The sequence below is a fragment of the Vidua chalybeata genome, chromosome 2 (genome assembly GCF_026979565.1).
Source record: "Vidua chalybeata isolate OUT-0048 chromosome 2, bVidCha1 merged haplotype, whole genome shotgun sequence".
NCBI classification, from domain to species: Eukaryota; Metazoa; Chordata; class Aves; order Passeriformes; family Viduidae; genus Vidua; species Vidua chalybeata.
Window position 1 is genome coordinate 71,716,096 of NC_071531.1, and position 24,799 is coordinate 71,740,894.

Below are 24,799 nucleotides of genomic sequence, written 5' to 3' on the forward strand. Positions count from 1 at the left end.
CCCTAGGACAAAGATATCCCGCAGATAATTGAATTCAGAGGTAACTTTTCTTTCCTCTGGCCAGAGCCCGGTCGGACTCAAGTTTCCTTATGAGTGTGATCCTTTTTGACACCTCTTTCACCGTAAAAATCCCTCAAATTTCTAGTCAGACAAAGGCACAAATCCATTGAGTGCCTCCACACAAATCATTCCATGTCAGCAATTCATGTCACTGCTAGAGAAAAATCACTCTCCCGTCCAATTTAAAATCTCACTTGTGTTAGCTACACTTCTTTATGTACAGTTAATTAATACCTTGAATTCAAGTTGGCTAAAACTCACTTTCCAATTCTTTTTGAGAGCATCACCATTCTGCTGGTCACTCAGAGTCCATCAGGGCAGAATCTATGACTCATGAATCCCATTCAGACCACGTCCACACTTTGCACAGAGCGATAAGGATTTGAGCTTCCATGTACACAGATCCCAGTTTTGTCAGTTTGCATTTCTGTGTTTGCAGTCTGCCCCTGTGATCATGTCATTCTTTGTTTGCAACCTTCCCCTGCTTCTTCTGTACCTCCTGCATTAAATAATAGAATCATTAAGATTGGAAAGTACTTCCAAGATCATTGAGTCCAACTTCTGACCAATCACCACCATATCAACTAAACCAGAGCACTAAGTGCTTTGTCCAGTCATTTATTGAACACTTTCAGGGATGATGATTTCACCACCTCCCTGGGTAGCCTGCTTTACAACCCTTTCTGTGAAGAAATTCCTCCTGTTATCCAACATGAACCTCTCCTGGCATAGCTTGAAGCCATTTCCCCTTGTCCTGTCACTGGCTGCTGGGAGCAGAGACTGACTCCCACCTGGCTACAACCCCCTTTAAGGGAGTTGTGGTGTGCAATAAGGTCCCCCCTGAGCCTTCTTTTCTCCAGGCTAAGCCCCAGATCCCTCAGCCACTCTTCACAGGTCTTGTGCTCCAGATCTTTCACCATTTTCATTGTCCTTCTCTAGACTCACTCCAGCCCCTCAAAGCTTTTGCAATGAGGGCCCATAACTGGTCCCCACAGCACTCGAGATGTGACCTCACCTGTGCAGAATACAAGAGGACAATCCCTGCCCTGGTCCTGCTGGCCACACTATTGCTGATCCAGGCAGGTGCCATGGGCCTTCTCAACCACCTGAGCACAGCTGGCTCATGTTCAGCTGCTGTCACCAGCACCCCCAGGCCCTTTTCCTCTGGGCAGCTTCCCAGCCACTCTGCCCCCAGCCTGTGGTGCTGCCTGGGGTTGGAACTGGTCTATCCTTTCTAGCTATCTGCAGTCAGTTCTTACACTACTCATCATCTCTCATTCACTTGGAAGCTATTGGATCTTTGGCCAGACTGTGGTGCCATACCATAGTGCCTGTATGTTATATTTTCAGATCTAATGACCACATTTTCTCCTTTCTTGCTTCTCATTCCTGGAGGCATTCCCTGTAATAGGAGACAAAATCTGTTCCACCACTCTCTTTCAGGCTTCACTGGCTGGAAAAACTGTGACGGAAGTGTTTTTGTGGTTGCTGGCATGTGCCAGTTCACTGCAACTGGAAGGTTGTGCAAGTCCCGTGAGAGCCAGCCTCCCAGGAGAACATCCCCAGCAGGGGCTCTGTGCCCCTTCTCACTCAGTGTTGCAACAGTTCCGATTTTTGTTCTGGCTGGACTGTCACCAAGTGCTGAGATGCAAATTCCTCTGCAAATAAAGTGTCTCTCTTGGCTCAGTTCTCTTTCCAATTGTTTTTCTTCCAGTGATGCCCACGGTGACAATGGTTAGGTTGCAGCACATCTCACTGACCAGCGCTGTCTCTCTGTGTCTGTGTGCTCATTCATCTGTCTGTAGCTGCCCATTGTGTTTTGCCTTATGATCACTTTGAAGGGCAGAACTGTGTTTTCCTTTTGTCCTCAGACCTAGGGGACTTTGGTTGAAAAACAGACATCTCATGCCCAATGGTAACACAAGGGAAACAATGGGATGGGTTTTTTTCAGTAAGAGGACAAACGTTAAGTCCTTACTCAGGCAAACTTCCATTAGCTGTAGTGCAGCTGAACACTCTTTGAGTAGAAACATAGGAAGAAGATAGGGATTTGGTTAAAGAGAGCCTAAATTAACATGCACACTGTCCTCAGCCTTCTGCATATTGAAAAGCTTACACTCTCCACACTAGTATAATGAAGAAACCTTTCTTAGCACATTGCAGGCCACAGTCAGACACAGAGGTGGTCTGCTCATGGGGAGTAAGTGGAAATAAACTACAGTTTCATTTTGGTTTTTACAAGGTGTATACCAGGTCCTGATGCACCTTCTGCCCAGTCACAAGGTGAACCAGGCTGTCAGTCTTCTGTGTTCTCAGGAACAGAAAATAAGAGTGATAGACAATGTCAACCCTTAAAAATAAAATGAGCAATAAAGGGGAGTGGTATGCCTACCACAACCCAGAATGCCTGTGGGAAATTCTCACTGGCCTGTGCTGCTCCTTAAACTGTGCCTTGGCTTTGTCCGTGAGGATTTAGCTAGTTTGGGGGAGCTGTATCAGTGTGTGTACCAAGAGTTAACATTATAGATGATTGTTGACTAACCCTTGAGCCCTAGTTAGTTTATTAGTAGAGATACAGCTTATATACTGTAAGTATACAAATAAAAAAGGTGAGGATTCAAAAGAAACTGCAAATGCACAGGCGAGATGTGTGCATGAAAACCCAAACACCATAGATAGGAGCCTGGATAAATGGATTAATTAAATAACTGGTTTTGAAATTCATAGCATCCCCATGCCCTGTCCAAGAAGGGAATGCAGCTCTCCTATGTTCTTCATAACTCAGTAGTACTGGATGTCCCTTGTATATGACATCTAACTGTCTGATTACTTTATATATTTTACAAAAGGGATAAGAAGCAAAGGGATAAATGAGCAGTTTAAAATTTATGCTCAGTTTTGAGTATAAGCATTCATGCTTATCTTTTTTGAGAAACTCTTTGCGAGTGAATGGATATCTCACTAGACTGGATTTCTCTTTGAGAAACTCTTATGAATGAATGGATATCTCATTAGACACATTTGTACATTTTTGGAGCCTGGGACCTATTAATGAAGAGATATCTCAAATCAGAAATTCAATGACTTGAGAATGCAAATTATCTCCCTTAAAGCTTTAAAGCTTACTCTGAAAGTGCTTTTATTTCATGTATCCCTGGAAAAGGCAATGGGGTACAAATTCAATGACTGGCAAGGTTAATACAGGTCAGTATAATTCATCCTTAAGTGTTGATCACTAGCATAGTTACAAAGAAAAGAATTTTCTTTCAGTATTTGCAAGTAGAGAGAAACTTAAAGTTAGATTTAATTCAAGTTTACCAGAAGGTGGAGCTGGATAGTAAATCTAAACAACAATAGCTTGAAATGAATACATTCCAGGGATTATTCCAGTTCAGAAAAATGAATGTTGTTGATGTACCAGTAGTTTCTATCCACTGCAATTCATATACTGCAACTGGCACCTATTACCTGGACAGAACTCAAATGATCAGAGTAGCCACAAAAGTGCACATTATTATATATTACTGGTAACGTGAAAAAAGGACTGCAGAAGTATGGTTTGAAAATAAAGAAAATGAAATGCTAATTTTAACCCCAATCCTCCAAAGTGTTGAAGTATATGCATATACAGGTAAAGACCACAAAACCTTAAATTGAGGCTGCAGGGGAAAGTAAGCCTCTGACACTGAAACACATATCTCAAGATAAATAGCCTTATCAGACTTATCATGGACTATCTCTTATCTCTAAAAATTATATGCAGGTATATTTCAAATTTCCATAATCCTTTCCCCTGTAGATTGCCATATTTCCATACAAGTATTTCTTTGGGCAGATGAGGCAGACATTTAACTTAATTTTCTTGTCCTGATTCATGAAAAATCTCCTTGAAAGAGTATCCTTCACTTTGGATGTCTAGACTGTCTTTCCAGGACCTTCCCAAAGGTAGGCTTATTACTTCTTACAAACTATCCTTGCTGCAGGCTTTCTAGTAGAGTCTGGAGGTGGAATTGTGATGACATGAAAGACCCATCCTCCTTTTGAAGTTGTCTTTCCCCAATGGAAAGCTTTTTTTGGCTGAGTTACGCATCTTTTGCCAATCTCTCAGTGTCAAACTCAGTTTGGGAAATGTTCAGCTGGAGCGTTTGCCACAGGTGAGGACGAAATGTATTGAACTCTTGGATTCGTCAGTGAAATATTGTTTGAACAGGTTTAAGGGACAGGTGCATGCTCTGGCCTCCTGTTTTTGGAAAGATTTCCTTAACCATGCATTGTTGCCCAGTGGTGCTGGACATCAGAGCAGCCCATGATGTGCCCCTTTGTTAGTGGTATTTGCAGTGATGGGTCAATCACTGCAAAAAACCATCAAAGATACCAGGTAAACACCAGCATCAGTCACAGATGAAGCCCAGAGTGAGAAGGATTGCAGGTGGGATGACACTGAGGTGTCCTCACAATGGTCCTATGCTCTTTCTTCAGTTCAAGTGCAGATCGCAATGGAAGCTAGTTTTGATAAGGAGATATCTGGAAAATAATAAAGAATTGGCACCAGGCTCAGGGCCAACATTCACTCCATTCTGACTTCAGTCCATCTCAGAATAAAGAGCTGTAAAAAACAGGCAAAAGATGTTTGCAGTGATTGTTCAAGAAAGTGATTTTCCACAGGCAGAAGGAATATGGTAAACTTTTTCAGGGGAAGAAATAATAATTACAGAGCTCCATTGTGTTCCATCATAACTGACACAAGGCTTATATGATTAATGATTAATGCCAGCCCAGTAAAGCCCTCCCAAATATGCCTCCCAAAAAAGAAAGAAGGCAGAGGGTTTAGGTCTTCAGCTGAGGTATCTGAATTAATTTAAATATGATTGTATCTCACATGCTTGGTCTTAATTGTCTCCTCCTGAAAATTCAATACCTGCATTCATGCTCCTGGGCTCCAGGGATTCCAGAGCACCACACTGTCCCCACTGAAAGGAAATGAAAAATCGGCTGATGCTAACCAGACCCCTTCAGCAACTTTACCCATTTAAGTGCTGTATCCTGCAGAGTGATTAATGATTTTTTTCCTTCTACATTTAGCAGCAAAGAAAGAAGGAAAGAAAGAATGTGTACTGTCACTCACCTTCTAGCCAATAGACTACAAAGGCATAGCTTGCCAGGATATTCACTTTCCTCCTGAGTGTGATTTATTTTTCATGTGTATCTGATGTTGCCTCTTCCTTGGATATGGTTGGAACCAGCAGCATCTTATCAGCAAAAGGTTTGGTTAACTCTTGTATGTGACTAGCATTGTGCTCTCTTTGGGCCTTTTTAAAACTGCAACCTGAACCTGTTCACCAACCCTTTATTAACATGTGTTTTATGGTACAGGTGTAATAATTAATCCAAATGGTTAGCAGATGTGGCTGTCTATCTCTGGGCATATCAGTTCCTACACACCACCTCTTAATCAAGCAGTGCCCAAGCAATGCCAAAGTAAATGAAAGAAAATAAATTCCACCAAGATATTTATGAGGGCCACCTGGATAGGGAAATACCTTGGCCTTTGCCGGTCCCCTGCTCCAGGTGGCTACAAAAGACTGAAGTCCCTCATATATACGAGTCAAATCAATCTTGCAGGGAGCTGAAAATGAAAAGCTGTGCTTGGCTCCCTAGTTTAACAATAATGAAATTTTGTACTTGTGCTCTAAGGAAGTCTTCCCATTTCACCATATTTATTTGAAATTTCCCTTCTTTTTACCAGTGCCAGCACCTGATGGACTTCACATAATTCAGGTTGCTAGTTCCTGCCTCTGTTTCTAGCAAGCCAAAGCTAAGGATCTTCTTTGTGTTATCAGCTGGACTCCGGGTGTTGCTTTGCAAATCACCAAGGGAGATGCCAGATTTTTACATTTCTGACATTTCCATCTTTTTTTCCCCAATTATTTATAGTCTTCACATGGGTAATTCCTGGCAGATTTTCATCACCTTCAGCTTCCACTGGGACAAAAGGTTTTCCCTGTGAAGGGAAGCTGCCTCAGGAGGAGCCCATTCCTGGTGGAAGCTGCAGCCTCAGCCTCCTTACAGCCCCATGGCAAAATGCACCTCCCACCCCATGGGAAAGTTCCACACATCTGCTGCATCACATCCAGGTGCTACCCTCCAACAACCACCCCGAGAACACCATGGATGAAAACCCAGGTGTCCTGGGCTGCATCAAACACAGAGTGGCCAGCAGGCTAAGGTGGGTGATTTTGCCTCTCTGCTTGATACTTGTGATAACCCAGATGGATAACCAGCATCTGCTCTGTGGGCCGCAGCTCAGGAAAGACATGGACCAGCTGGAGTGAGTCCAGAGGGGAGCCACAAAGATGGGTAAAGGGCTGGTGTCCCTCTCGTGATAAGGGGGTTGGAACTAGATGGCCTTGAAGTCCCCTACAACCCCAAGCATTAGATGATTCCATGGGGTGAGGGGATAGGTTGACCCCAGCTGGACATCAAGGGCCCCCCCAAAACCACTATGTCACTCCCTCTTCAGCCAGATGAGGGAGAGAAAATACAATGGACTGAGATAAGGATGGGGAGAGACCACCCACCAGTTACCATCACAGGGAAAATATACTTCATTTAGGGAAGTTAGTTTAGTTTACTACTAATAAAATCAAGAGTAGAACATAAAGAAATAAAACAAATTCTTAAAAACACCTTCTCCCCACCTCTTCCTTCTTCCCAGATTTCATTTTACTTCTGTTTTTGTCCATCTCCTTCCTAAGAGCAGCTCAGGAAAATAGGGAGAAGGGATTGAGGTTATAGAATCACAGAACGATGGGAGATGAAAGGGACCTTAAAGATCATTTACTTCCAACTCCACTGCCGTGGTCTGGGACTTTCCATTACACCAGCTGCTCAGAGCCACGTCTGGCCTGATCCTGGGACACCTTCCATTACACCAGGCTGCTCAGAGCCACATCTGGCTGGTCCAGGGATGGGGCAGCCACAACTTCTCATCCGGGGATGGGGTGTTCTCAGCCTCTGTGGGCAGGTCAGTCAATCACATATTGTTCTCTGCTGCTCCTTCCTCCTCAGGGGGATGACTCCTCACACTCTCCCTCTGCTCCAGTCATGGGAGACTGTCCTCCACAAACTTCTCCAGTGTGAGTCCTTCCTCAAGAAATGCTCCAGCTTTCCACAGGGTGCAGTCCGTTCAGGCACAGAATGCTCCAGCATGGGTCCCCCTTGGGGTCCAGGTCCTACCAACAAACCTGGTGCAGTGGAGGCTTTTCTCTCCATTGAATTTTCAGTGAGTGAGACACAGTCAATGCTGGGAAAAATGCATGACAGAAGAAATTATCTGACATCCTTATTAGTAGCTGTCAGTCCTTTTTATCCACATAACAAAAAAAAAAAAAAAAAAAAAAAAAAAAAAAAAAAAAAAAAAAAAAAAGTTACCAGTGCAGCTAGTTCCATCCATCACAGGCATTGTTTAGTGCTTAACAAGTATGATGCCAGGCAACATAGGTAAAATTGTGTGCCAAACGTAATATATAATTAAATCAAAGCTGATAATAGGCATGTACCTTGCACTTTGACCAGGTAAGCTCATTTCCTAATCAACATATATAGGAAAAAAAGGTAAAAAAATATAGGTTGTTTTTGATCTATTTGGCAAGTTTTGCCTAATGAGCCTGTATATTGACCGCTGCCATAAATGGAAAGATGAAACAGGTGGATCACTGGAGTGAAGCTTAATGAACTGGTTATCTTGCTGCAGTTTAAATATTTATTGAAAACGTACAGGCAAACACAAGGGGTATTAAAACCTTTCTCAGTTTGAGCTATTACTGCTTAAATTTTCCCATTATTCATTCATGCTGGAGAGAAATTGCTGAACAAAACCAAGCACATGATTCATTATTAAATCTGTGAGACCTACTAGCTATCAGCTTTCCATCAACCAGACTGAAACTCTATGCCAAGAAGTGTCACAGTCTGCTTAGAACAGCAGTGGGGCCAGCCTCAACCAAATGGCAGCAGCAAAAAACTCTCAAACGATGCTGATTTCATAACATATCTCCCCATATTTTCATCCCTGCTATGCAAGGTCTGAATGTTGGAATGAATTGTCTTTGATAACCTAGAGGTTAATAGCCCCAGGAGTCTGGAGTCTCCTCTTTTCTTCTTAAAGAGGTTTTGGAATATGGATGTGCACAGAAGCGTGTTAAATGGATTACGCTTCCATTATTTTAACTTGTTTATTTGCAACATGAGAACAGCATGAAGTAAACACCTGGGAAGTTTCAACTGGAAAAGTTCATATGTTCTTTGGTTATGAAGGCACAAAAATAACATTTTTTTAGAACAAGCATATATATAAAAAAACAAACCCAAAAACAATTCAGAAAAGCCATATGTTGTGTAACATGAAAACTGACGTTTTTCTTGTGACTTCCAAAAATATCCACTTCTGCGCTGAGACTAATGCCTGTTACAGTTTAACCAAAACAGGGTCAAAGCAGGTGTTTTAAGATTAAAGTCCCATATCAAATTAACTGTGATATTTGATATCTGGTAAATACTCTCCAGAGCAAGTTAAATAAGAGCCCTTATTATACACAACAGATTGGAGTAAATAAAAAGTGTGAGACAAACAAAACCTTCCCTCTCTGTAATGAAGCGTTCCCTCCACCGCCCAGTCTCAAGGGAAGAAAAAGAAAAGGAAGACCAGCGGTCAGATGAAATACTTTATTGTGAAGGAAGCATGTGTCTGGCAGCCTCAGATATGCACATGAAAAGTAGACTGTTGGAACCAAAGGGTTTCTCCATATGTTGAACTCTGAGTCTCCCATTTCTTCCAGAAATGATTAGCTAAGGATATTTTCCACTTTTCAGTCAAAGAGAAAACAAAATACTGCAGGGAGATGTTAGATGTTCCACTGGGAAATGTACATCTTCTTATCTCTCTCTACGAGTATCTCTTCCAATCTTTCTTTTCCACCTGCCCAGACCCTGGGCCGCTAAGCCAAGTTTCATGGGGATTATAGTTTCCTGAGCCTTCCTGTTGATCATTTATAATTACTGGCATGAGATAGCCTTTTTTTTTTCCTGTGCAACATCCTCAGGAGCCTGAGATTTATTTAAAAACTATGTCAGTGGATCAGAAAACTCCTTTGCCAATTCTTTTAAAACTCCTGACCACAGTGGATATTTGTTCTTTGGAACCCTGAGGACAAAGCATGGATGTTGGAGGTAAGACACTTGGCACAAAAGCAATGTGTGCAGCTCCAATAAGGTCTGTTTATCATGTATTCATGGTAGAATACACACAAGTCACACAGCTTCATCAAAATTTTTATCTTTACTCCATTTACAAAGCTGTCAGTATTGCCTCCCTTGCTTGTTGTTGCACTTCTGAGAAGAAGAGGAGGATGGCTAAAGATATGGCTGGACACTTTGCTGGTTGCTTCCCATATTTCTACTTGTTAATTTTTCTTTTCCCTAGGCCCGGTTTTTCATACATATCTGTGAAATGCACTTTCCAGGGAAGAGGAGAGAGGTGGTTGTGTGTCTGGTCACTGCACTTACCGGACATGCTGCTCCTTTTAAGCGCCAATGCAGATGTTCCAGACTGTTGAAGTTTGTGCTCTACACGAAAAATGGAAATTATGCAAAAACCCCTCCTTGGCCAAAGGACCGCAGTAAAAAGCCTTAAAGATGAAAGGGAGAATTTTGGGCACTGAAAATAGGGCTGTAAATTCTGGCAATCTTTAAAAATGTAAAATATGTACATATCTGTGTAAAAGCTTTCTGACAACACTTGCTTATAAAGGGGAAAGTAGAATGACTGAAATAAGCAGATGCCTGTCTAAAACTGATAGGTTAAATAGTGGAGGCTGAGACAGAGCTTCTGGAATCAAAAATTAATATGTTCAAAGTGGATTTTGAAATAGATCTTTGCCAAGCAGCCTTGGATATAAGGGAGATGAGGTTCTAAATATAGTGCATAAAGCTTAGTATGTCAATAAAATAACCTTCAATATGGAATTTCATTTGATGTACTATATGTTTTCATTCAGAAACTAGCATAATAAAAAATGAATGCAACTTATGTTAAGTATTTTAAAAATCAAATGGTAAATTGGAAATACTATAAATCTGTACTCTTTGTTAAATAACTGAGTTTTATCTGGAGTCCTGCATGGTTCAGTTTTCAGAATTATATTTAGTATTAGTATCAATGTCTAAGAAAAAAAAAAACCCACTAACCACTAACAAAGACTGGATATGACACAAATGTTATGGAAAGGGAGAAAAAAAAAAGGCAGGAAGATAAAATAGTGATGCAGACCAGATTGCCTGGTGAAACAGATGATAGCAACATATTAGGAAGTAAAGGCAATCTTCTGAAAAAAAAAAAAAAAACCAAAAAAAAAAAAAAAAAAAAAAACAAAGCCATACAGACAGAATATACTTATTTTGCATTCTGGATTGTAGTTGGGACCACAGTGGGTACACAGTCCACAGATCCCAGAGGTGAACTAGAAATGAGAAAATAGAATATAGGTATGGTATTTGGTGACAATGTGGCCATAACATCTATATTCCCTAGTGTCCACAATCCAAGCCAGGGACATTGAATAGCAGAAAAAGTCTCATAGGATAATTGAGAGGATGGTTAAAAGGCTGGAAAACTTGCACCAGAGAAGAAGACTATAAAAGAGCTCTGTTTCTTGAAGAATTTTATAAAAATGACTGTTTATATCTCTCCACATTGAGAACTTTTTTGTTTTGTTTGGGTTTGGGGTTTTTTTATCTATTGGTTAAAGACATCAGAGCATCCAGTGTCTGGAAATACAAATATGGTAACTTCAGACCAAAAATAAAACACATGTTTTTACCAGTGAGGGGCACCTAATCACTAAAGGAATAGATGTGGTGGCTATACAAGGTTCTCTATCACTGGCAATTTGAAAAATAAAGATTGACTGTTTCTCTTGAAGATATGTGCCTTACTTCCAAAAGGAAGTAATTCAGGGAAGTAGTGGTCTGGCCTGTGCTCTCCTAGATGTCAGGATCAACATGCAGGCTGCTCCCATCTGGCTTTGTAAACCTTGAATCTGTTCTTTAATTCTTTCATGGGGAGGTCTGTTCTTTTGGGCTTTGCTTTTCCTATTGAATTGAAATGAGACATGATTGCATTTGTAGCATTAATTCTCCCAGACAACCAATAAATCAGACACATATTTTGCTTGGGTGTTTAGTTCACTTTAGCCACAAAATAACTAAGGGAACTTGGACTGGAACATGGGTATTACAAAGGGAGGAAGAGATAGCTTTATGGGCTGTGATGAGATGACCTCATCCAATATTGCCTTCCTTAGATGTCAAAACCCTAATTGTTCAGGATTGTTGTTCTCTATTTGTTGTTTGCTTGTTTTCTTGTAATTGAGGCTAAACTTAAAAACAGAGGGAAAATTCACAATGGAGCCAAACAGAATGAAAAGTCATAGTGGAGCCAAAGCAGGATGAGCACTCTCTTTTCTTTTTTTCCCCCCTGGAATTATCCCAGGATTTTAACTTCAAGTGGGTTTAATCTAAGGACTCCAACCTCCCTGTAGCCACATGTTGAATCAATTGAAATGCAACCAACAGGTAAATATCTCTATCACGGCACTGCTAATAATGTAGCAGACCTTTAGCAGAAGAGGAAACCCTTTTGACCTCTCATGTGAAAGCTTTTCTGTGGCCTCGAGTTTGGTTGATTTTTTTGTTAAACTGTCATTACAAATGCAAGAAGCAGACACCTGCAAGAAGCTGATAACTCTACATACATCAACAAGGAGGGAAAGCAGAGGCAAATAGGTTTTATTTGGCTTTAACGGAGCACCAGGGAGAAATATGCAGAGAGATTGACTGACAAGGGCTTCAGTAGAAACCTGTCAGCTCGTAATGTGAGAAAGTGCTTGCAAATGAACAAAAAGCCCATGGCCCTTTCCAAAACTAGGACACTTTGCCTGAAATATTCTACTCTTTCCCCATTGTTTCCTACCCTCCTGTGTTGAAGTCTGACCACAGAACAAGGCACCACTGCCGTTCCGTGTATCCATCTGGAACATGTCAAGTCTTGGCAGCCTGCTCCTCTGCAAAACCCTGAAAAGGGAAGGAGGTAACTCTTATTTATTTTTAAAACAAAAAATTCTCCTGTGGACTATGATCCTATCAGAATTTGCATTCTATAAAAAGACAGGCTGTGTTCAGCACATAACTGGGGAACTCCCAAGAAACCTTGAGCTGTTTGAAGAGTGTCAGAAGAAGATATCAGAAACTGAGAAGATAATGTGGTCTTCATGAGGCAAAGAATGAACACATTAGGGTTATTGGAGACATCCTTTCTCAATTTAGAAATAAAACACTTCTCCTGCCTACTTCTGGGCAAAAATTGTTCATGAATGAAGTAATTTTTTCACATCAGACAATTAAAGAAATTATGAAGAATTTTGTTCCAATGCTTGAAAAATGTTTAGCCCTAGAAAAAAGTGAGACTATTGAAGATTTTACAGAGCTATTTGCTCAAATTAGAATATTAAACCCAATTCTCGGACAAATTTTACCCCTGGAGCCATTTCATGTTCTAACTTCACTCCTATAGGACTGGGGATTTTTCACTGTCTTCCTCATGCTGTTTTAAAGGGCTATGTTGTTTCATTAAATACCTAGAGCTTCTAACAATAGAGAAGCATGTCCTTCTGGAGATGCAGGTATTACCTATTTTGTTTAACGTGTATACTGTATTTTTTATTTATATACAGTATTAAATTTACATTGTGGCTGTTGTACGTATCTTCTGAAAATCTTCTAAACTTAACAGAAGCCTGTAGGTTTATCTCATGTCCAAAATCATATAGGAAATTATAGTTTCATTCTTTCAGTAATGAGTTAGCTCAGGACTTAGAGGACTTATCTCTAATATAGCAGTTTTTTACCTTTTGTGCCTTGCTTTATCTTGGTAGTGGAAGAAAAAATGCTTCATGTCTTAAGATTTTTTTTTTTTAGTTGCTTGAGTTGCCTTATTTTCCCTTGCTTCTGCAATTCCATTTCTTCACCAGGATTTACCACAACCTTAAAAGTCAGAGATATCTCAGAGGCAATGCATATTCAGAATTTCAATGTATAAATTTGAAAAGTGGGATTCTGTTGTAGCAGATAACCTCAGCTGCATAAGAATATTCATTTAACACACACTGAAAATAATTTTATACAATGCTTCTAAGCATCTCTACCTCAGCTCTTTGTTTCCATAGAAATAAGAACTCTGTGAGCTGATCACATTTCACTGGTACTCTCTATCTGGGGGAACTTTTCAGGAAAAAAACAGGAAAAGTTTGTCATTTTAGAATTTTTATAGATAAAAAGTTACACAAAAATAAGTCTATGAATTATAAAAGAGGCTGAGGTAATGATTTCATATTTTATTCTAATTCCTATTTTTAGGGGAACTAGAATTACAGCTGTTGAGTCTGTGTGAAGACACTCAGATTCACAAGACCGCAGCAGTCTTTGAACCTTATTTTTTTTTTGTTACTTTATTTATTTCATTAAAACAAAATATGTTGGAAAGTGTCATTTTATAACTAATGACAGTGATGTTATGGCGTTTTTAGCCAGTTGAGGTTTTGCTCCACAGTGGTTTTGGTTATTTACAACACAGCAAGTGATATATTGTGCCAGGGTACAGTGACTATTGTTCTGTTTGAAGGAAAAAGACATTTCTGAGTCCCAAATATTAAGAAATGTATCACCTTCTCTTGTGGCTCAATGTCCCTCGAAGGTTTCACCTTCAGTCAAATACATGGTTTGTTATGTTGAGCTGCACTCATTACCCAAATGACACCATTGCCCCCTCATCCCATCCCATCCCATCCCATCCCATCCCATCCCATCCCATCCCATCCCATCCCATCCCATCCCCTGACCCTTGACCTTTGTTTGAAATCTGTTCCTAAAAGGTAACCTGACATATTTTTACATTTCCATGAAAGCTGTTGTGGTATTTTCCCTTGCTCAGCGCCCCACTAAATCACATCAGTGGCAGATAAAGTGAATTGAGAACTGTTACTCTAAAAACTGCATATGATGAAAGTGGTAGCACACAGCTTTAAAACAAATGGAAATACACAAGTTTTTAACACAATGAATGCAAACTTCTGGCATGTGTTGCCACAGGAGGTTGTAGGGACAGACAGAATTCAGGACTTACACAAATTTGTGGATAGTGAGTCCATAAAATGGATTAACAGGGCTATTAAGGGATGTACTCATTAGAATCCTTAATTCAATGATGCTTTGTCCTCAGGTAGTGGCTGGGTTTGTGTCTTACCTCAAAACTGCATATCCTGTTGTGACTGCCAGCAACGAGCTACAAAATCAGCTAGCCTGAGAGCTAGATGGACCTCAGCTCTGGCCTCACAGGCAAGAATTTTCTCCACCCAGTCTGTGGACTCAGAATTTATTTAACCCAGCCTTTAATATGGAAAACTGAAATTTTCTCCTGGATTTATTTTTTTCCTATTGTGTTACTGTGAACAGCTCAATATTTTATGTTTTCAGCAAAAGGTAAGGGGAGCCTGGGATCTGTCTGCAGTCAGGATGGAGAAGACATAGAGAAGACACAGAGAAGAGCCAGGGCTCCCAGGGATGTCTGCTGACTGTGGAAGTAGTACAGCTGAAAGACCTATGTCAAGTTGGAACAAGGAGGAGAAGCAAATGTTTCCCTGTTGCTTGCAAAGGTCTCTGAAGCTTTTTGCTGCTCTCTGTCAGCTGTGGCTTACACATCCATGCCTATGGAAGGAAGGAATATAATGGTTTTCTTTTCAGAATCTCATTCTGAAAGTGATAAAATTTTCCATTTGTTAGAGTGATTTCTATTTTGTTCCTACTCTTTTATAAATTTTCTGTCTGCTGGCTGTTATGCTGAGAAGCAGGCCAGAGAAGAAGCTTCACAAATAACTCCCATAGTGCAAATTCATGCTTGCAAAAACCTTTTTTCATTTTCACTGTCATTGTTCTCATAAGTGAAAGGCAAGTCTGAAAGTCTAAAAGAACAGATAATATTACAATGTTCAGATGAATTTCATTTTTGTGATTTTTATGGCTTTGCACCATATTGTTTGTCAGTTAGTAGAAATAGATCAACTTTCTACCAATTCTGAAAGCTGATCATCTCCTTTTCTCTTTAAGAAAAGCAAAACCAATTGCATTTTCTTGGATAACCCAGCCAAGTGGTCTTGTCTTCCTATAAGACTCTCCTTGTTTAAGTGTTTATGCCTATTTGTTGTACATGCTTTTGTACAAGTGCCAAATGTTAGTTCTTTATCACAAGCATAATGCCGTGAATAAAATCTGTGATTTTAGGGCTGGGATCTTTTGCATCAGTAACAGATTTAAGGAGGGGAAAGAAACATCTAAAGTGCAAGGAACAGGAGCTGCTCTTCTCTGATGACTTCTGCACCCACTTGGAGGAATGGCTGTTAGGGCAGCATTTAAAGTAAACTTTTGTCCTGAACAGCATCTGTGTACAGAGTGCTCATATGAGAGATCTTTTTTCTCTGTTTGTCAGAGCTGTATGTGCTCAGTTCAGATGCACCTTTTACAGTGAGGTTTCATCCTTGCTTCCAAGCAGTGCCAGAACAGCCATGAGAGAAGCTCTTGGAGCTGGCTCCTCCAAAGGCAGCAGCTGAGATCTTTTTGGTGGCACCTCACCTGCCCCCAGCTGCTCATGGGACTGCAGATGTGTCCCCAAGGGCACAGCTGCTGCGCTCTCTCAGGCACCCTGGTGTGCGAGAACCTGTGAGCAGGGACTAGCAAAGCCTAGGCTGCAGCCTTGCAGGATGCTCTGGAAGAACAGTGGTGTTTTCCTGGTGCTGAGTGATGGGATCCAGGACTAGCTACAGCTCTGTAGTGCCACAGAGGTGTGCAGGGGTGCAGGATGGCGAAAAGGGTCCTGGGTGTCTCTGCTGTAGGGTGTGTGCTCAGGCTTTGGTCTCCTGTGCTCTGGAAGAGGTTTGCTGACCGTGTGACACGCACCTCAGTGTGTCTCACACCTTCTGCTGGAGGCAGGACCTGGGACAACAGGAAGCTTTGGGGCCATACAGTAAACTGCTTTGGCAGCCTGCACTTTCTTTTTTAACAATATGAATTAGTAGTTGTTATTAGCATAAAATCACCAGTTAAAACACTCTCAGCTCATTTTTTAACAGTGGAGCTAATTGCCCTTAAGTGCCTGAGCTCCAGCAAAACGAAATGGCACCTTTGTGCAGAAACCCCCAGTGTTTCCCCGGTACATCCATAACGACCTTTAAAATAAGCCGTTACAATTCTGACATGGTACCAGCCTGACACCTTGGGCTGGGATTTAATTTTGAGTTATAGCAGCGTTAGGAAAACATATGATGTGGCCGTTTGTTTGCAGAAAGAAGGGGGAAAAAATCATAAAACCCTCTCTTTTTATGAGCTGTCGCTTGATTCGTTCCTGGAGCCCCAAGTAGCAAGCGTCTAAATCAATGCACACAGCTGTTCTTGCTTCTTGGAGCCCAGCAGGTGTACTGCCCAATGTGCCTGCCATGTCCCCCCACTCACATAACAAATAATAACGTCTTACACACACCAGCCATCCATCACAGTTATGGCCAGCCCTGGTGAGGCTGCTGTTCTCAGGGTAGCGTGGAGATTATTTTTTTTTCTTTTTTCTTTTTTTCTTTTTTTTTTTTTTTTTTTTTTTTTTTTACTGTAGAAATACCCTGCCCATGGATTATTAGTCACACTTTCTGGAGTCCTTTAATTGAATAACCTTTGGCACTTGTGGCAAAGGGAAAAAAAAAAGGAAAAACAACAAAAAAAAAATCAACCCCAAGCCCCCCACACCACAGTGTTTATTTGTGTTAAAAAACAATAGGCATATTGTGACTGGCGAAATCAATTAGTCTTCCTCTGCAGTAAGGGCCCACATCTGGTGTGATTTAAGTTAATGTAAGGGAAGGGCCGCAGAGGCCCGAAGACCCAGAGTTCTCATTTCAACAGGTGACAGAGAAGGCATAAAAGGCTAATATATACTACAAGTGCGGAGGCGAGGCTATAAATACTGGAAGGTTTACTTAGGAGGTAAAACAAAGCTAACCAATAATGCAAAAATAAATACTTTCCTGAGACAGGCTGTCACCTGGCATGTGCAGAGGCAGGAGGAGGTGACGGGAGAAGGACAGGAATAGCTTGGGAGGCACGGGGCTCTGGGCTGCATGAAGGAGCTTGGCTTTCTCTTTGGCTTGGGACACCTTCCCTCTATTTGGAAGATAACAGCAGGAGAAAGACAACAGAGTGTTTGTCCAGCTCCAGCATGATTTACCTTGCTGGGATCTAAAGGAACTTGTGAGATCTGCTGGCTCTGCCTGTATCTGCCAGGGACCTGGGTGATTCCTGCCAGCCCATCTCAATTTGATTCTGTCACTTCTGTTGTCCTGTTTGTTTTACCTCACTTGTGCTACAGTGACACAGCACCTCACGAGAGTGGTTTTGTGCATACTGAGAGTTGGTGCACATCACTGAGAGGCAAAGAGTATCAGAGCATCAGATAAAGCAGATTTTTTTTTTTTTAGCAAACTAATTTTTCAGAATTCTAGTTAGATCCTTAAGCCATCCAACTCCACAGGCCTGGTTTTCTATGGATTTGTATCCTACATTCCTACCGTTCTTCTCTTATTCTGCTGTTGCCCAAAGCCAACTCCCTTGGCAGCACCTCCAGTGCTCCTGGCTTCTCCTAGACCTTCTCCTATTCTCTCCATCTGACCACAATATTCCTGGCTCCTTCCTATGCCTTTCAATTACTGAAAACACTCATATGTCTCTTTCTCCATTATTCAGCTGTCCATTTACATAAAATTTTAAAGAACTTACCTCAGAGCCATTCAACTTCCCTCAAATTTGCTTGATTCTGTCCTTGAGGTTCAGCAGGTCTTGGGGGAGGGACTGACATGTTCAAGAGGATGGATGCTGCAATTATAAATGCTTTTCACTTTGCAAAGTAGACTGAAGTGTGTTCTGCAAACACCATGTGTGGCTTTGTAAATACACATCTCTCCACAATTCATACAAGGCCACAACATTCAAACTGATGTTTTTGGCCACTTCTCTCCAATACATTCCTGTAATGCCTGGGCCATTTGCTGATATCTCACTGTGCATCCTGGGCCAGTCACCCCAGTAATGCTGACACAGCTGGAATTTGAGACTCTTTGAACTGGGAAGCTACCCCTGGGATGGGTGCACACAAAGAGAGCAGAGCCAGCTAAGGAGTGTCAGGACCCTTGTGTTTGCCTGGCAAGGGAAGAAGACAGAGTGTTTGTAGAGCACCACTCTCCTCTCTCCAGCCCTGCTGTATCTGTACAATGTACAACAGCACAATAGATCAACTGGATTTGATATATGAGAGGAGATTGCCTTAACAAAAAGATGTTATTGTTATTATTATAATTATTGTTACTGAGCTTTTGATATCCCCTTATTAGCAGACACCTGGGAGGAGGAAATATGTATATCGTATGGTCTCTGAGTAAAAAGACTACTGAGAAAACACACCTGCAGTCTGAATCAGTGTTACTTTGTAGTGGGGATGTGTTTTGGTTCTCCAGCCCCAGACATTTGTCCAAGTTGGAAATTCAATGATACCATTTTAATTTCTTCACAGCAATGATAAAGTCAGCCTACAGCCACAGTCTCCATTGCCCTCCTTACAGAGACTATAGGCAGGTACTGGGACTTGAAATAATATCACAATGATAATAAAAGGTTTTGTTGTGTTAGGTTTTTTTTTTTACATCAGTTTCCAACAGCTGGTTGCCAGTTGCCCTCTGACACAGACACATAAAAGGGAAGTAGTGAGTCCTGTACCAGCAGGGATCACTGGAAGAAATGCAGCCCTCATAAATCAAGCCAGCACTGTTACATAGCTTTAGTACAATGAAGTGCACATGTGCAAGGGTGACTGAAGAGGGACCCCACTCACCAGTCGGGAGCAAACAGAGCATGGTCTCAGGGAAAGGGTATTCCTGCCATCATGGCAAGCAGCAGGGAGGATAGACTTGGGATAGGGCAAGAGTACTGATGTCAGTACTCTAAGGAGAAGGTTCTATGGGGATTTCCAGTCTTTTGCCAGTTATCAAGACCACAGGAGTGGAGTTCCTACTCTCCCCATAGATGTGTAGATCACTACTTGACACACCTTCATGGCAGGATGGGAAATATCTTTCATTTGCCTTAATATACCTTTTGCTTTTACTTGTGCCCAAGTAAGTCACTTTTAGCAATGATACTTCCTCCCTATAATCTTTGAAGCCTTGGAGGGATTACTAGTGTCATCTCAACACTGCAGCAGAATGAAGCCAGACACGTTTTTTCTTTTAGTCTTCCTTCAGTTGATTCATCAGTTTTAAAACCAGTCCTAAACATAACCCTGCACAGCACTAGCGAGAGAATGTCAGCCCTAACTTCTGCACTGAGCTGTATAACTTGAGCCTCACCTAGGCCAAAGATGCCTATCATTTTCTGAACAAAGAAATCACAAACATTATTCCAGGAGTAGGGAATCAAAGAGAGCTGGGCTGGGCAGGCCTTGAAGGTATAACATTTCCTATAGTTCAGCTGTCCATCTCATGCATCCCTTTCATTCTCATAGACTGTTTCTTGAGTTCCCCTAGTAAAGATGCAGGCTGGAAACAGACTTCCACCTCAAGAAGAAATTATTTATGTTTTTTCCCAGGTAACTTCTTCCATGAATACCACTGGATTCTCCCACATCAACCTCTCAATGAGACAGAAGTCTGTGTCATGAGGTTCAGGGTGCCCTCTACATGATGGAGGGATCATTCTGGCATACTCATCTAGAGGAAGCAGCTACCAGCAGTTTACCCCATACTCAGGAGACAGGACCATCCAAGGCAGTCTTTTAGCAGGTTGAATTGTTCAGGTGCTCCATGGATCACCTCTGATCCATGCCATACATTTTTGAAAGAAACACAGCAGTAACCTCAAGACTTTGGGAGCTGAGTCTTCTGGTCATTCCAAAGGTTAAATATTGTATGTTCCCCCTAGCTTAAATTCAAGTTATATTCACTGGATTTTTTCATTTGCTGGGTTAATTAATATCAGATATTTTCTCCCAGATACCCACTGTTTGAATCTCTGGAATGATTAATGCCTCCCTGTCAGGGACAAAAGTCAAATTTAACAGGGAATGTTCAAAGTGTATAGATCAGTTATGCAAAAATCTCTTCAGTGGTCCAGTCAATGCAATTAACAGGGGCGTCATAATAGAGTTTATCAGCACACTGTTATGGAGACCTTAATTTGGGATAAGTATTTAAAGTTTCACACAGCCAGCAATTTAGTTTCAATAGCATTTCAAAACAAGAGTTTATTAGTCATTTTCATCAAAAAATGTATTATCAAATATTGCCATGGATGGACCCCACACAAGTGACCCCACAGCCACTCACTGACTCCCCGCTGCTGTGAAGGAAGTTAACTCCATCCCAGCCAGACACAGCTCAAATGTGAAGTTCCATCTTTGAGACGTGATCTCTCCATCTCTCCACCTGGTTCAGGTGGTAGACAAAGCTGGCACAGTCATTAGGTGGGTGTGAAAGTGTGTGGAAGAACAGAGACTTCACCCCCATAAGGAGCACCGATGAAAATGGATTGAGGATAATTCATTCAACTCCAGTTTCCCTAATTTTAAATATTTTCAAAATTGACAAGAAAGCAGAGAAGAGTCGTAACAATTGTCTGGGTCTATGGATACTTCAGCTATAGAAAAAGTGGAGAAACTTTGAGAGCCCATTGCTCTCTTCTGTTGAATAGAGTAGTCAGAGGTGAGTGTGATACACTGTGGAAATATTTCCATGGAAAGAAAACAAACAATAAATGCCTTAGGGGTTTTCTTTCATCATAAGAAGGCTTAATTAGTACTGATGACAGGAAGATAAAGCCAGACAAATCCAAACTGAAAATAGAGACATATTTTGATAATAAAGATAGTCACTAGAAATTACCAGGAACAATGTTGGGAGTCTCTATCTCTTCCTATCTTTAGATATATCCATTAATAAAATCACATAGGGTTGAATTTTGAGGTCTCAAGTGAAAGGATGAGAGAAAATAGCCTTAAGTCATGACAAGGGAGGTTCAGATTAAATACCAGGAAAAAAAAAAAATCACTGAAAGAGTGGGTAGGCATTGGAATGTGTTGCCCAGGGAGGTGGTGGAGTCACCACCTCTGGAAATGTTTAAGAGGTGTCTGGATGTGGCATTTGGGGATACAGTTTAGAGGTGATTATGGTGGTGCTGGGTTTGGACTAGATAACTTTCATGTCTCTTCCAATCTTGATGATTCTGTTACTGTCTTTTGGTAACCATGAGAACTGATTTGATGTTGAAATGCTCTTCAGTTTTCTGGGACGGTGGGTTGAATCACCTCTTTACTTTATTTTGATAAAAAAACTACATTTGCTATAGCTTTCTCCAGTAAGGCATATTGGAATAGACAGATTCCAAGATACTGGAATACCTTACCTGTGAGTTGCTGCTCTCAATTTCTGTAACATTAGCGAGTTCAGACAGATTCATTGTATCAGTACAGATGTCATGTGAATGCTCTTAGGTTTTCCAGGGGTCTTTTGCAGTGGAGACTCCAGAAACTTTCCATGCCTCTGTGTAACACACTGGTTTATCATTCCTTGTAAAGCCTTGTAGCACCTCCTCTTGTTCACTAAATGTTACAGACATATTAATTGCTAATTTAAATTTCCCATTAGCTTTATTTTTCTGTCCACTTATAAAGCCTCACTAAGTTTTTGGGCTTGTGCTCTCACCTCAGTGTCACTGAAAATCCTTCCTAATGAAATAAATTACATTTGTTAAAAGTCAGGATGTCATTCACTGCATAACTCTCAAAAAATCCAAACTTGGTGGGCCATACATTTTATCTTCATGACCTAAAGCTCCTAAAGGTTTTCTCTTTTGTGTTCTGTTCGAGTTTAGGCACATTCATGGATTTGTGGAATATGACAGATTTTGTTTGCTTTGTCCATATTGCCTCCTTTTCAAGACGAACTCTGAGCAATTACTTCGTGCAAGCATGTGGAGTTTAAATAGGTGCAAAGTAGTTTCAAACTGAATCTGTAACAAATGTCTGTGCATGTGTGTGCCCTGGGTTAAGCACTTAAAGAAACGAAAAGTTGCTGTACTACTGGATGATGGCAAATGACTGGAAAGGTTCAATAGACTGTGGGACTGCATCATAGGAGGGGGCATGTTTGCAGGTGCTTTTTTTCCAGTTCAGCCAGCTGGAATATGTTTCATACTGTTTGATAAAAATGTGTGTTGACTCATTTTTCTTAAAGTAATGCTTGTCAACAAATACTAAATAGTTTTGTGTATAATTTTCAATAAAATAAAGAGAAAAGAAGGGAATAGGAAAAAATCTCCTAACCCAGTCAGTAAAGTGAAAAGTCACTGAAGTAAAATTTTACAAATTTGAACAATTTTCTCTTCAAAAACATAGCTAGCAAAGTACATCAATAAAATATCCCTGGGATCTTTACCTTTTGACTTGCCATGAAATTCAATTACTTTAAAAATAAATTCTAGGAAAAGGAATGAGTAGTGGTCATCCTTTTGTTTGTCAGTGTGTATGAATGTAAAGCTGTGACTATTTCAAGAGTAATCATGCTCTTTCCAGAGGACAGCATGTGGCTTCAAACCCTAATGCAAGTCTGTGCTAGAGTCTAGAACCAGTAGGAGCACCTTTATGTTTTTATTTTGATTAAACTTAGGCTACATACATGCTTTTACAATTTCTGTTTCCCAAGAGATGCTGACATCTGTGATTTGGAACTTCCCAAGGTAAAACTGCCTCTGTTAGGAGCGCTGAGCTCTGGGTGTGGATGATCACACTGTAACCCCGTGTTCCATGCAGGCAGCAGGCTGCAGTGCTGGATACTGTAAGCTTTTATTTAATCCTTCTCCTGCCATGTCTCCTCCAGCAAGGGAGGGTTGCAAAGTGGTGAGGGCAGAACCCTGGCAATGCGTCCTCCCTGCTGCACGCTGTAATTGACAGCTCCACAGAGCCATCAAGTGTGACACTGAGCAGGTTTCTCACCTTCTCCTGCTGCTGCTGGCAGCACGTCAGACTATGCCTTGCTCCACACGGGCACAAGCTGCTCTGGCAGTGTTTCATCAATGATGCACAAAGCACAAGGCACTCCGAGGGGTTTGCAGACATTAATCAACTGGCTGTGATTTGTAGCACTTAAGATGGAATATGATCATAAGAAGTGCCTCCATTTACTTATCTATAAATTACCTGCAGCTATCCCCTGTCTTTCCACATCACAGTGACGGTGTGCAGTTAATTGATTCATGGGGGTAAAGAGCTTTCAGACCACCTGATGAAAGATGTTACAGAAGTCAGTGGTGGTGAGCAGGAGTGGTGTTTTGGCAGTGTGTTCCATGCCGTGGGGATGGTGTAAATGAGGTATTTGCTTCGCATTCTTGGGCTCCCTTCGTGTGTGGTGCAGGGAAGGCGGTCACCCTCCGTGAAAGTAGGTTTTATGTTGTGTGACATAAACACTAGGGACCACTCTATGTGCTGGGACACATGATACAGCTGACTTGCGGGCAAAATAATATAACCCACACCTCTCTGCCACGTCGGGGTAAATCCCAGAGTGCACCTCTCAGAACAAGCATATCCTGTCGTGAAATGTCAAGCAATCAACATCAATAAATAATGAGTTGAAAACAGCAAGGTGGCGTAAAACTGCACAGTCGCACTTGGGAAGGTAGGGAAGCTGATTAAGTGTTATTTCCTGATCTGTAAATCATCAATTCCAAACTTCTTCGTGTGTTGTCTATAAAAATATTGGCTGTGGGCCTTTTGTTATAAAAAGGTAACTAATTTTTATAGCAGCCCCGTAAATAGTAATTAACGTGCCACAAACTGAACAACATCCTGCTGTAAAAAAAATGGGGAAACGTTGTGCCTATTTTCCAAGAGACCTGCATTTGTTCCTGGGTAGGGATGAATACTTCGTTGCCCCTGTTTGGGTGGGTAGGGGCACATGTGCTGCTGTGTTGGAAAACTCAAGTCCCTTGATTTTGTCCTACCTTAGAAACAGCCCTGACATGGACTGGGCGGGACCAGCAATCTGAAGTTCACGGTCTCTTTTTGGTGCCTGCTGTATCAGAAGAGGCAGAAAGGAGTGATGAAGTAGGTGATTACTGAATACAGCATTTTTCTTTCCAGCTTCTATCACTTAATGTTTAGCTTATGCTCTGAAACATGAGAAGGACTTAGATCTTGTCTCAAAGCATTTTTTTCTGAGTCTGTCCAATAAAACAGTATAGGCTCTCATTATCCATATAAATCCATAATCCCTTTCTCAACAGCAACAAACTGTTGACTTCAGTGGTACAGTGAATCCCACAGGTTCAGCATTCCTACTTAAAAAGAAGAAAATCAACTAACCTCCTATATTTTTCCCCTACTTCCTCAGTTTAAAACGAATAATTTTATGGGTGTAGTCAGTGCCCTTTGTTCCCTAAGGAGTGGGTAGGTGGGCATGTCAAATTTCTTGTATGTTATACACTCTGCACATGGGCCATGGGAGCATCTGGAACTGGGAGGAATGGGAGGGTTGTGCAGCCCAGCCAG

At 41.3% G+C, this 24,799-nt stretch overlaps 1 protein-coding gene across 1 annotated transcript in view; it reads left to right on the forward strand.

The window, feature by feature from the left end:
* Window positions 1-5,261: 5,261 nt before the first annotated feature.
* Window positions 5,262-24,799, forward strand: part of LOC128783724 (uncharacterized) — a 115,107-nt gene continuing 95,569 nt past the window's right edge. The window contains exons 1-3 of the mRNA XM_053934754.1: window positions 5,262-5,323; window positions 5,995-6,286; window positions 7,129-7,346. Of these exons, the coding sequence (XP_053790729.1) occupies window positions 5,290-5,323; window positions 5,995-6,286; window positions 7,129-7,346 (544 nt within the window). The 5' untranslated portion in view covers window positions 5,262-5,289. The remainder of the gene's footprint in view (window positions 5,324-5,994; window positions 6,287-7,128; window positions 7,347-24,799) is intronic.